The 13,035-nt window shown below is 39.4% G+C and overlaps 1 protein-coding gene across 1 annotated transcript; it reads left to right on the top strand.

Moving 5' to 3' along the window:
- The first annotated feature begins 1,479 nt into the window (after positions 1-1,479).
- On the top strand, positions 1,480-12,570 carry LOC119779446. The gene is made up of 6 exons (XM_038279097.1): positions 1,480-1,496; positions 2,423-2,660; positions 9,841-10,080; positions 10,263-10,337; positions 10,595-10,666; positions 12,506-12,570. The coding sequence occupies exons 2-6, from the start codon at positions 2,450-2,452 to the stop codon at positions 12,568-12,570; spliced, it is 663 nt and encodes a 220-aa protein (XP_038135025.1). The 5' UTR covers positions 1,480-1,496; positions 2,423-2,449.
- The last annotated feature ends 465 nt before the right edge of the window (positions 12,571-13,035 follow it).

The following is a 13,035-nucleotide window of genomic DNA, read 5'->3' as shown; positions in this document are numbered from 1 at the left end:
AGACATTATAATCACCACTGTTCCTAACAACCTCAATAAATTGTTACATTCATGCTGATTTTGCAGTTTCTACCTTAGCGCGTTAAATAACATGCTGCTGTCATTTTGCACATCTCTGATGTTGCTGCTATTTTCAAATATGCACTACTGTAAAAATGTCCCTTACAATATATTGGTTATTTATTCTCCAACACTTTACAATACAGTATTTTATTGTTTATATCTTCACTGTTATTTTTTTCTTATACATCTTTCCAAGGTCCACATTGTCCACATTTCTCTAATCTTTTTGCTGCTGTAAACACCAGAATTTCCCCATTGTGGGACAATAAAGGGATATTCAATTCTATTCTAAGAACCAGCAGAGATCCCTACATATCTTACCTTGTTGCTGCTGACATTAACAGGATGAGCAGCTCTCCCTGTGCCCGACTCTCTGTTGGAACTGGTGTTGTTCAACCTGACTGATCACCGTTGGGGCGTGTCAAACCGCAAAGGAAAAGTATAAAAAAAAAAAATTGTTTCCATGTGACTCCTTGTTCTGTAGTGCAATCAATATTCTGCTCCATCAAGTTTCAAGTTTTCAATTTCCGTGGAAGAGAAACCACAGAAAGTGGGTGTGTTGTGTTTATGAGTTTCTACCTTCTGACAGCTCAATAGTATTTACTGGTTTACTTGTTATTGGATAAATATAACCCACTGTGCTTAAATGTATTTCATGATTGGTTCTTACAGATTATCTGATCATCAGTACCTTGGAGCTTTTGGTTTGTTTTTATTTTTGCTATTCCCACCCAATCAATTGTGAAACTTGTATTGGTGTTATTAGACTGTGATGAAATTATAATAATATATTTCAAAGTAATTCATACCCCTTGAACTATTCTACATTTTACTTTAAGTAGTAAAGTGAAACCTTTACAAAAAGCTGTCTGTTTGGGTATTTCTTTACAAACTTTACACGTCTTCTGACTAAAAGTTCTGATGGTGCTACTTTAGTTATATAGCCTCAGGTAAATTAACCTAAAACAATGTTTTATATTGTGTTTTTAAAAACCTACCTTTTAGAAAAGTTTTGCTGCTTGGGTTGGACTGCTGGAGGACATAGTGACCCCTTTTCATCATTCCAGATGGAACAGCTCGTCCCACCGGGCGAAGGCCCATTGGAGGACACAGGACATGTGAACGTGCTCTTTATTGGTTGCATTAAATGCATTCAAAAGTTTTCCAACAAGACATAATCAATCAACCCTCCTCACTCAACAAATCCTTCTAATTACCTTTTTAGGACTTCCTTTTACGTGTCATTATTTACGAAGTTTTGTTTAGTATACCCTCCTTGTACACAAAATGACAATAAAGTTTTCTAAGTCTAAGTAACAGCTGGAAGAATTGAAACTGAAAGCAATCAGCAGTCAGAAAAGGAGGGGAAAGGTAAAGACCAGACAAATGAGAATCAGATCACTCAGAGGTGCACCGATGTGGGACAACGTCAGGTAGGTGCTTCTTTAAACAGGGTCTTTAAATGGAAATCCATAAGTATGATCAAATATACACAATGTTGATTACTGATTCCAGGTAATATGGGTTCATGTATTGCTGTGATGTGTCTCTGGGAATGTTTTTTATATTTTGGTCAGGTTAAGTTTTTCAAAGAAAACCTGCATGAACGTTTGTCCCGAATGTTCAAAATAAATAAGATGGCTTATAGCGTGACAGATGGAAAGATGAATAGAGAAAAAAAAAACAGACATTATAAAAGATTTAGTTTGCAGTAGAACACGGTCCTTGTTGTTAAATTTGGTTGCTTTTCTATATACTCATGTAAACATTTGAAGTCCACTCCCTTTGTAAAGATGTGGCTAAAGTGGTTTGGGTTTTTACACTGACAATCTTAGTTTATTATTCAGACACGTTTCAGCCTGAAAACTTTCTCTGTTAGACATGCTTTGCATGAAGAGTTTTAGCTTATTTAATGCTGCTAGATCAGCTCAATTATGCTTTTCTCTTTTCACCATTTTTTAAATAATCCCCTTGACAGGGATTTTTGATAAAGAGTATTGATAGACCTGTTTCATTCTTTTACAAAGTAAATAGTTAAAACATTAACACTTGAAAGATGGCAGATTTATAGACGTTGGGGGTTTATTTATTTTTACAACTATTTCCAACAGGTGACTTTTTTCATCACAACCTAAAATAAACATAAGTATTGTACTCAGAGCTCTTAAAGCATCAAATACTGTGCAAATGCCACATAAAGCAGCATTCAGAAGCTCTAACTAAGGTTTACACTGTTCCAAAAATATATTAAACAGTAGCCTTGGGAGACACATTATCAACTGACCCGACGACAGTAAGAATCAGAGTCATCCCAAATCTGACTGTAATCAACCCAAGTTATTTTCTGTGTTCCATTCAGGTCAAATCTCTGAACACAACATCCAACATGAGCCTCCAGATGTGTCACTGTGGCTGGTCCAAAGTCACCACCCACCACGGTCTGAGAACTCACCAGGGGAAGATGGGGTGTACACCCAAGGGAATGCACATCCCTCGGAGTGAACTATTAACATACATTCCAATAAGTTTTAAGGGAACAAGTTTGATCAATGTAAAAGACCCTTCTGAAGATATTTTTAGGACTTCTTTGCAGTCTGGTGAGTGCTTTTCTTTAAAACATTTATATCTCAATGTAAAAAAAACAATCCATATGTTTTTACACTGTATAAGTAGACAACCGTACAGCCTTTGTTATCAATAGCAGCACAATTTTGATAACTACAGAGTTTGATCCTCTGTTTAGGTACACCTAAAAGACAATATATCTTTTAGATTATCTAATCATCAATCACTGTTTGGTTTTACTTTTCAGACCGCCAATTAAGTCATGTATGTTCCAGCTTCTCACTGATTTATTTATTTTCTTATAAATGTTGTATTTCCTCCAAAATTATTTGTATTTTAGAACCTTTCCATATTTTCTAGCTTCAAACTTACATGAAGTAGGGCATCACTGTGAAGTGGAAGTAGAGAACAAATTGTTTAGACGAACCTCTCTTTAGATATAAAGAGACTGAGTTTTCTAATGTTGCCACCTCATGAAAGAGAAAAACAACAAGCTGATAGTTAAAATTAGGTCACAGTGCATCCTTGACTTTTGGTAAAAGGAAAATAGTAATTAGTAAAAAAAAAAAAACACACAAAAAAACAGGTATTTACAAAGCTTTTAAACTTTAATGGAAAAGTTTATTCTTCCTGACGTACACAAATGAGAAACAGAAGGTAGAGCGCAGAAGAAAAGCCAGCATCTGATTCATCAAAGTTAAGCGCCTTTCACAGGTCGTGAAGGTGAAGGACTGCTGTTGGGACTGCTGTTTTGATTGAACAGCCTTTAGCCTTCCAAACGTCACAACTCAGTAGAAACATGTATGGATGATGCTAGTCAAATTCTAGACTTCAACCTGCTGTAATCAAATCTAACCCATGCTTTGCATAAGGAGTTTCAGTTTGTATCTTAAACGTTGCTGTCAGGTTTTCAGCTCATAGGTTTTTTTCTTTTTATGTGTTGCCTTTACGGTTAATTCTTTCAGGGTTTTTTTTTCTCTTGTCTCTTTTAATCCAGGGGGTTTTAAAATTTGTCCCTGATCCAAGTCTTCTGAATCAAATGGCTTAATTACTTCATCAGAATGCAGTGCAGTTCTGCCAAGTTAGGCTGATTACCTGGCTATTTATTTGAGTGTTTAGGCAGAGACATCTGAAACATGAAGGACACCAGCCTTCGAGTACTGGAGTTGAACACCTCGGCTTTGATGTGTCTAGTCTGAAAACAGGTTTTGACCTAAGCTGTTCATCACAGCTACAGGGAGACATGTCACATTAACACATATTAAGGTTTTCTTCGTACTGTATGTACCTCAATCCAAAATCCACTTGTTTGAACTGGGTCTAAAGCGCGGGGCTATTTAGAAGTTTCTATGGGGACTTCAGGTGACGTCATGGATTCGCTTGCAGCGTGTTAATTGAGCTCCGCTGGATGTCATTTAAAATAAGAGCGACAACTAAAATAACTCGACGCTGAAATATAAAAAAAATATATGAACGAAACATGAGTTCCTCCGCTGGACAAAGAAGACAAGATAAACTGGATCCCTCGAGAGGAAAAGACGATAAGCCGAATCCACCGAGCCCGACTAGCAAACACACGGCTAGTAGAAACACAATTAAATCAGACTTAACGGTGTTGGAAGAACTGAGAAAACTCCGAAAAGAAAATCAAGAGGGACATAACCACACTAAGCTGGCTCTTAGCCGCATTGAACAATCTGTTTCGGACATAAAAGACCAACTGGTGGAGCACGAAGAAAGAATGGGGAGATTTGAGGAGAGACTCAGCACAGCGGAAGACACGGAGCTGCGGCACCAGCGGGCGCTAAGATACCTGCTGCACCACGATATTGAACTTTCGGCAAAGTGTGAAGATTTTCAAAAGAGGCTGAGAAGGAACAATATCAGAATTTTTCAAATCCCGGAGGACAGTGAGGGAAGAGATATGGCGGGTTTTGTAAAGGCTCTACTCCAGAAGGAACTTAAACTCCCACCGGACCTGGATATTAAGATTGAGAGGGCACATCGCTCACTGGCGGCTAAGCCGAAAGATTCAACGGCGCCTCCAAGATCAATAATAGTGAGATTTCTGGACGCGGCGGTAAAAGACACAATCATAAAGCAGGCATGGATCAGGACTACTCTCCTGAGCTACAGCAGAAACGGATGAAAGTACACGAAGTTATTAAACAGCTTAAAAAGAAGAACATACAGGCAAGGTGCCTGTATCCAGCGCAAATAAAAATTAAGCTGAACACCGGGGAGAAGACGTTTGCGTCGTTAACGAGTGCCGCAGCGCTGCTGAAGGAGCTGGGGATTGACGCGCGATGCGGGGAGAGGGAGCACATCGAGGAGGAGCTGAAGGATGGATGGAGAAGCCAAGGGAGGAGAAAAAAAGGAGCACTTCTGTCACCAGCTGATCTCAAGACCCTTTTGCAAGAGGACTAAAGGGATATTACCATTGAGACAGATAAAAAGGTTGTTTCAACTAAAGCAGGGATAAGGTCGGTAACTCCACACTGATTATAACTAACCGACTCATAAGAATACAGTAAAGCGTCAAATTATTATGATCCTAATATATATTGTTGTCACAAAATAAGTTAATGTGTTAGACAGTCCAAAGGAGGCTTTGTTTGAGTTGATGAGTGGAATACACTCTCTGAGACCTTTTTTACATGTTAGTGTAATATTGGTCATATTTGCACTGTGTGTGCTTTTTTCCACAGAAAGGGTAGGTCACACCTCTCTGCCCCAGTACCATCGGGGATCTGGCACAGCCAGAGTTAAGATGCTGTGTCAGATTGATGAAGTGGAAGCTAAGTTTTGTGTTAATTACACTGTTCTTTGTGTTTTGTTTTTCCTGACGGTTATAAATAAAGTCACTTTGTTAATCAGTAGATACCCTTTGACATCCAAATGTAAACAGGCAGGGAGTTATATCGAAAGACTCTATATGGACCATGGCTGAGCTGAATTTTATAAGTTATAATATAAGAGGAATTAATAATCCAATTAAAAGGAAAAAAATTCTGGGACAACTAAAGAAGCTGCACTGCTCTGTTGCTTTGATTCAGGAAACACACCTATCAGAGACTGAACATCTAAAACTGAAAAGAGAGTGGGTAGACCAGGTTTATAGTTCTTCATATGGGAGAAAAAAGAAACGAGGGGTAGCTATATTGTTTAATAAATCTGTGTAATACAATAATGAGAAAACCTTTCATGATGACGAAGGCCGATATGTTATGGTAATAGGCACAATTGGAGGAGTAAAGATAACCATACTTAATATTTATGCCCCAAATGAAGATTGCCCACAGTTTATCAAAATGGTCACAGCTCTACTTGCAGATAAAAGCGAAGGGATTATACTGGTGGGGGGTGACTTCAACTGCACCCTGGATTCAAAGTTGGACAGGTTACCTACAATAATAAAATCTGAATCTAGAATGTCTAAGGCATTATCAACTATGATGAAGGAACTGGGACTAGTAGATATTTGGCGTCAACTCCACCCCAATGAGAGAAATTTCACGTTTATGTCCCAGGTTCATGGGAGCTATTCGAGGATAGATCTTTTCTGCGCAACCAAAACCGAATTGTATAGGATAAAAGAGAGCACAATTGAGCCAATCACTATTTCAGACCATGGCCCGGTGACCATGAAAATGAAAATTTAGGAATAGATAATCATTTCAGACATTGGAGGCTCAATGTCTCATTATTAGCAGACACAAACATTAGGCAAGAAATACATAGAGCCCTGGTTGAATACTTCACCATAAATGATGATGGTAGTGTCTCCCCCTCAATTGTATGGGATGCCAGTAAGGCCACAATAAGAGGACAGATTATTTCTATAGGATCCAGGATAAAGAAACAAAGGCTGGCTAAACAACAAGGATTGGAAGCTGAAATAAAAAAGTTAACAAGAGAACATAAACAAATGGGAAAGAACAATACTTTAAAAAAATTAAAGGAGGTTAGAAAACAACTGGATGAAGCTCTGACATATAAGGCAGAGGGAGCGCTCAGATATACCAATAGAACATATTACGAAATGGGTAATAAAGCAAGCAGATTACTGGGTTTTCAACTAAGAAAGGCCCAATCTAGTCGTGCAGTTCCCAAGATCAGGAACCCAGAAACCCATCAGATTGAGACTGACCCAACTAAAATCTCAGACTCGTTTGCAACCTATTACAAACAGTTATATACGGCTGAAGAACTAGAATTTAAAGAAGAGAAAGTTAAAAAATTTTTAAGCCCTCTTAATCTGAAAAAACTATCAAGTGAGGATGCAGAACTGTTAACAAAACCTATTACAGAAAGTGAAATTAGGGAAACCATCACCAAATTAAAAAACAATAAGTCACCAGAAACAGACGGCTTTTCTGGAGAATATTACAAAATATTTGTGCATGAACTCACTCCCATACTATGTAAATTATATAATTACGTACTTAAATCAGGAGACCCCCCAAATTCATGGTCGGAAGCCATATTAACTGTAATACATAAGGAGGGGAAGGACCCTCATCAGTGTACCAGCTATCGCCCTATAAGTCTACTCTGTGTGGATTATAAAATCTTGACTTCCATAATAGCTACCAGGATTAAAAAAAAAAATTAAGAAATTAATACAACCAGATCAAACAGGATTCATACAAGGATGTCAAGGAACAAATAACATAAGGAGAGCCCTGAACCTGCAGACAACAGCACGAGAAGACACACAATCGTCAATGTTTCTCAGCTTGGATGCTGAGAAAGTATTCGATCGAGTTGACTGGGTGTTTCTGAGGCAGACACTAATAGAAATGGGCTTTGGGAAAGAATTTGTGGCCTGGATCAATCTATTGTATAAAGAGCCCAGCTCCAAAGTTAGAGTTAATGGTCACTGCTCCAGCTTCTTCAGGATTGAGCGAGGTGTTAGACAGGGGGATTTGTTGTCTCCTATCTTATTTGCCCTAAGTATTGAACCTCTGGCAGAGGCAATACGCCAAAGCGTACATATCCAAGGGATAGCAGATGAAGGGGGGTCAGTTCATAAAATAGCTCTATTCCCAGATGATATTTTACTATTTGTAAAAAATCCACTTCTTTCCATCCCTGCACTTATGAAGTGCCTGTGTGAATACGGGTCAGTGTCTGGTTACAAAATTAACGAGACTAAGTCAGAAGTCATGATGATTTCAGGCACCTGGCCTGAACAGCTAAATAACAGTGTCTCCTTTCACTGGTCCAAACAAGGATTTAGATATCTGGGAATTATTATTACACCTAACCCCACTCAGCTGTTCGAGGCCAACTATAGCACATTAATTAGACAAATAAAAAACGATGTGACGCACTGGGAGGTCCTTCCCCTTTCTTTAATAGGTAGAGTTGACACTGTAAAAATGAACCTGCTGCCTAGACTTTTGTTCTTGTTTCAGTCCCTTCCTGTAAAAGTACCTGCCTCTACTCTAAACACGTTAGATAAACTAATTTCAACATTTATCTAGCAAGGGAAGAGACCGAGGGTTAGATTGAAATGTCTTCAATTGCCTAGGGAAAGGGGAGGACTGAGTCTCCCGAATCTTAAAAATTATTACCGGGCTGCCCAAATAAATGCAATTGTGGCGTGGCTTGAAAATGACCGGGAAACAATATGGAACTCAAATAGAGCAAGATTCAGTTAAAGCTGTTCCTCTATCTACACTGCCATTTATTGTTACAAAGTTAATTCAAAAAATTAGAATAAAGAACGAATGGATGAAACACACGTTAAAAGTATGGACAACAGTTAAAAAATTGCTCTGCGGACCGGAGTCCATCTCAAGGGCCATGTTAATAGTAGGGAACATAGAATTTCCCCCTTCGGTGTGGGATAGGGGGTTTAAAAGATGGGCTGATAAAGGTCTCTGTACAATCAATCAACTCTTTATAGAAACAGAATCAAATCATTCTCTGAACTTCAAGAACAATTTGACCTCCCATCAAATGATTTTTATAGATACCTTCAGATAAGACATTATATCACAAGTCATAAAGAAAGGCATTTGGTCAGAAAAAAAACAAATGAAATAGAAGATTACTTTATCAGTGTTATAGAGAAGCATTTACCAACAAAAAAACACATATCTAATATATACAAAAGGTTAGTAACTGACACATTACAAAACACAAACAATATCAAGGAAAAATGGGAATTAGAATTAAATGTTATAATTGAAGACTCTACATGGGTGGATATATGTACCGACTGCCATAGGGGAATTAGCAGCCAACTATGGAAAGAATTTGACTGGAAAGTGAAGATCAGATACTTTAATACTCCCTTTATCATCTCCTCATTTGTGAAAAAACCTAGTGTAGCACTATGTTGGCAAAATTGTGGAAAAATTGGAGATACCACACACATTTTTTGGGATTGTCCTGTAATACAGGGATTTTGGGACAATATTAGAAAGGAAATAGAGGGAATATTGAAAGTAAAGGTGATGCCTGAACCTGTGATGTTTTTGTTGGGAGCCATACCTAAAAGTAAATATAACACAGATCAGAGATATATACTGAGGGTTCTTTTATTGATAGCAAAGAAAATGATTACTGTGCACTGGAGAGATGTAAAACCACCAACTATAAATCAATGGGCCCAGAGATTGAAACATGTTTACATAATGGAGCAAATGACTGCAAGCCTGCAGCTAACTATGGACACTTTTATACAAAGGTGGACTTGTATTTCAGAATATCTGGGGGTCTGATGGAGAGGACGAGATATTACTAAAAGGAGGAATCTGATGGAATTCCTCATTGGGAAAGGGTACTGCTTGACCACAGATTATAGATTGTGGATGTTGTCTGCTCTGCCTGCTGTCATAATTGTAAAGACTTTTGGTATTTTGTGTTTGTCGTGATGTGTACTATTTGAGTTTCTGTCAGGAAATGTTATGTTATGTAAGATTTATAAAATGGTTAAATAAAAAGTTCAAAAAAAAAGAAGTTTCTATGCATTATTTTTTCATTTTCATGAGTGATCTTTACTTCTGCAATGTTTGCCTTGAAAACCATCTGCTTTCAGGTTGAATGGCGACTAATACAGTCAAGTTTTCCTTTTCTCTCAAACACTACATTCTAGAAGGTGCCGACTTTTAGTAACAAGAGCTTCAGAAACAACAACGAAAGTGAAATACAACTTATATGACTTAGACAGACTCAGTATATTTTCTGCGTTTCATTCAGGCAAGATCTTTGAACACAACTCCTCTGACAAGAGCCTCCAGACCTGCCACTGCGGCTGGTCCAAGGTCACCACCTACCACGGCCTGAGGACTCACCAGGGGAAGATGGGATGTACACCAAAGGGAATGCGCATCCCACAGAGCGAATCATCTGGTTACATTTCAAAAAGTCTGAACACACCCAGTCAAATTACATTAGAAGACAATTCCACAGATACATCTAAGACTACTTCAAAGTCTGGTGAGCCTTTCATTGTAAAAGTTCTAAATGTTTTTAAATGATGAATTTCATTGGTTGGCCTTGGTATTTTTTAAGGGATTCTCAAGCATTGTGACATTAATTTAAGTCTCATATCCTTGAGATCTGTAATATGATCATATTTGCCATGTATATAGTATATTGTGCCCTTTGGTTATAAGCAGAAAAGGAGAGAAAAGAATCTACACCATTTAAGCAAAGTGATAAGTGGAAGAGAGAGAAGGTGCAAGAGACTCCAGGTAAGATACTGTCAGAATTCAAATTGACATGGTGTATTACCGTAACATTTATAAAGCAGCAGTTTTGAAGAAAAATAAGGCGTTATTGGGTTTGATGTAAGGGATGGCCTTTTACTGATCCTGATTAAAATATTATATAATAATTTTTGTATGAAACCCGGACATAATAATGCCAAAGGTGAATAGATGTGGCATTTATTTGTTTCTTTTACTGTAATTGCAATTTATTCAGTTAATTGTCTTTTGTTTGACCACAGGAAAACAGACGATTAAGAACTTGGTAGAGCAATATGACCAAGCGCAGCATGAGGGAGAGCGGCCATGTCCCGGTAAGATAAAAATACAATACAAAAACACCAGTAATGTCAGAATTCTGAAAAGTTTAACAAAATTGCGAATGCACTGAAGATTGCAATGTTATAAACTTAATGAATAATTACACCATCTGAACAATTATGTCATGCTTGGTGCATGATATGTTGTTTTCTTATATCTATGATATACCCATTAAATTTTTTATATAGCGCCAATTCAAAACATGTCATCTCAAGGCACTTTACAGAAACAATTCAACCAGATCATATAGTCAGGTTGGTTAAAAATTTTCTATCTAAGGAAACCAGTTGATTGCATCGACTCATTGACTCCAAGACAAGCCCTCAAACCGAGCATGCTTGTAGCGACAGTGGAGGGGAAAATTTAGTTTTAATAGGAAGAAATCTACAGCAGAAACATCCTTAATGTTAGCGGCCATCTGCCGAGGCTGACTGGGTTCAAGGAGACAGAAGCAGAAATACAAAAGTCAACTATAAACCAGCTCCACATGCAGCCCCGTCCAGGAAACACACAGCCATGCAGACGAGCTCCGAGTGAGCTCCCATGTCAGAGTATGAAAGAGAGCACATACAGTTAGTCAGAGAAACAGGACCACATTGAAAAACAGGCCAAACTCCAACATCTATAAACAAAGGTATTGATGGCAACGGCCAAGCTGATATTTCTCTCCATGATGGAGGACATAGGGACCCATATTTCATCATTCTGCTTAATTCTATCTCTATTCTCTCACTCTGCAGAATCTGTTAGTTCAATCTCTAAAGTTATGGTCTCTCTGCTTATCCCTCTCCTCATAGTAGCTTTGCCTCATCTGTTCCTGTTTGGCTGTGACACCATCCTGGAGAGAAATATCAACTGCACTGTTGCCATCTACACCTTTGTTTATAGATGTTGGAGATCAGCCTGTTTTTCAGTGTAGTCCTGTTTCCCTGACTGTGACTAACTGGATGTTCTCTCTTCATCCTCTGACATGGGAGCTGGCTCGGAGCTCGTCTGCCTGGCAGTGTGTTTCCTGGACCATGCCGCCTTTTACAGCTGCTTTTTGCATCTCAGTTTCTGTCTCCTTGAACTCCGGTCGGCCTCAGCAGATGGCCGCTCACACTGAGCCTGGTTCTGCTGGAGAATTCTTCCTGTTAAAAATGAGTCTTTCCCTCTCCTCTGTCGCTACAAGCATGTTTAGAGTGAGGGATGCATTTTGAGTCAATGAGTCGATGCAATCAGCTGGTTTTTCTTGGATAGAAAACTGAATCAATTTGACTGGATGATCTGGTAAACTGTAAAGATGACGTGTTGTGAATTGGCGCAATGTAAATAAACTGAAAACGGAATTGAATTGAACATTCCTAGAAGACCAAATGCCTGTAACGTAATACAAATAAAATGGTGGCCTTTACATCTTTCTAACAAGCACTATGAAAAAAACATTATTAGTGTCATGGGGGGTAAAGAAACCTAGCCCATATGCAGAACAACTCGGAGGCAGGGAAAAAGTTCAAAGGTTTATTTACAAAGATGTATATTAATGAGAACAGGTCCAAGGTTAGGGAGACTGGTCAGGAATTGGTTCACCGCTGATCTGGAGAGGAGCAGAGCTGCAGAGGAGGGAACCTTGTGGGTCCAGAGGCAGTTGGCAGGCCGAGGGCTGAGGGCTAGCAGAGCTGAGTGCAGGCAGGAGGAGAACTGAGAACTTGGCAGAGGTGGTCTGAGTGCACGCGGGCAGGTTCCAGGTTGGGAACAGAGTGCAGGCAGGAGGAGAACTGAGAGCTTGGCTGAGGCAGTCTGACTGCAGGCAGGCTGGTTCCGGATTGAGCTCTCTCTCTCTCTCTTGAGAGCTTGGTCTGAGTGCAGGCGGGCAGGTTCCAGGTTGGGAACAGAGTACAGGCAGGAGGACAACTGAGAGCTTGGCTGAGGCAGTCTGAGTGCAGGCAGGCTGGTTCCAGATTTAGGTCTCTCTCTCTCTCTCTCTCTCTTGAGAGCTTGGTCTGAGGCAGAGGCATAGCTTACTGTATGCTTGCAGGCAGATCACAGACAGAGTCTCTCTCCAAGTTATCTTCTGAGAGCGGGCAGGTAGATGCTGACAGAGGAAGCCCTCCAGAGTTCAACAGAGAGCAGGCAGACAGATCACCGGCAGAGAAACTCTCCAGAGTTTCAGGTTAACAGGCAGGGTCAACCTGTGAGGCAGAGAGGAGAAAACAGGATCAGGTTCAGATCACAAAAAGTGAGAAGACTTAGACAGGCAGGTTGGCTCAGGTTTTGCTAACCGTTACTGGCAAACACTCTGGCGCTGGAGTGTTAGTCTCCTCCTCCTTAAGTAGGCCCAAGGCTGATGAGGAGATTAAAGACTCAGGTGAGCCCAAGCCCT

This window comes from Cyprinodon tularosa, unplaced genomic scaffold (genome assembly GCF_016077235.1).
Source record: "Cyprinodon tularosa strain WSP-4 unplaced genomic scaffold, ASM1607723v1 ctg1478, whole genome shotgun sequence".
NCBI lineage: Eukaryota > Metazoa > Chordata > Actinopteri > Cyprinodontiformes > Cyprinodontidae > Cyprinodon > Cyprinodon tularosa.
Note: the sequence above shows the minus strand (reverse complement) of the source record. Positions and strands in the feature narration are given on the sequence as shown.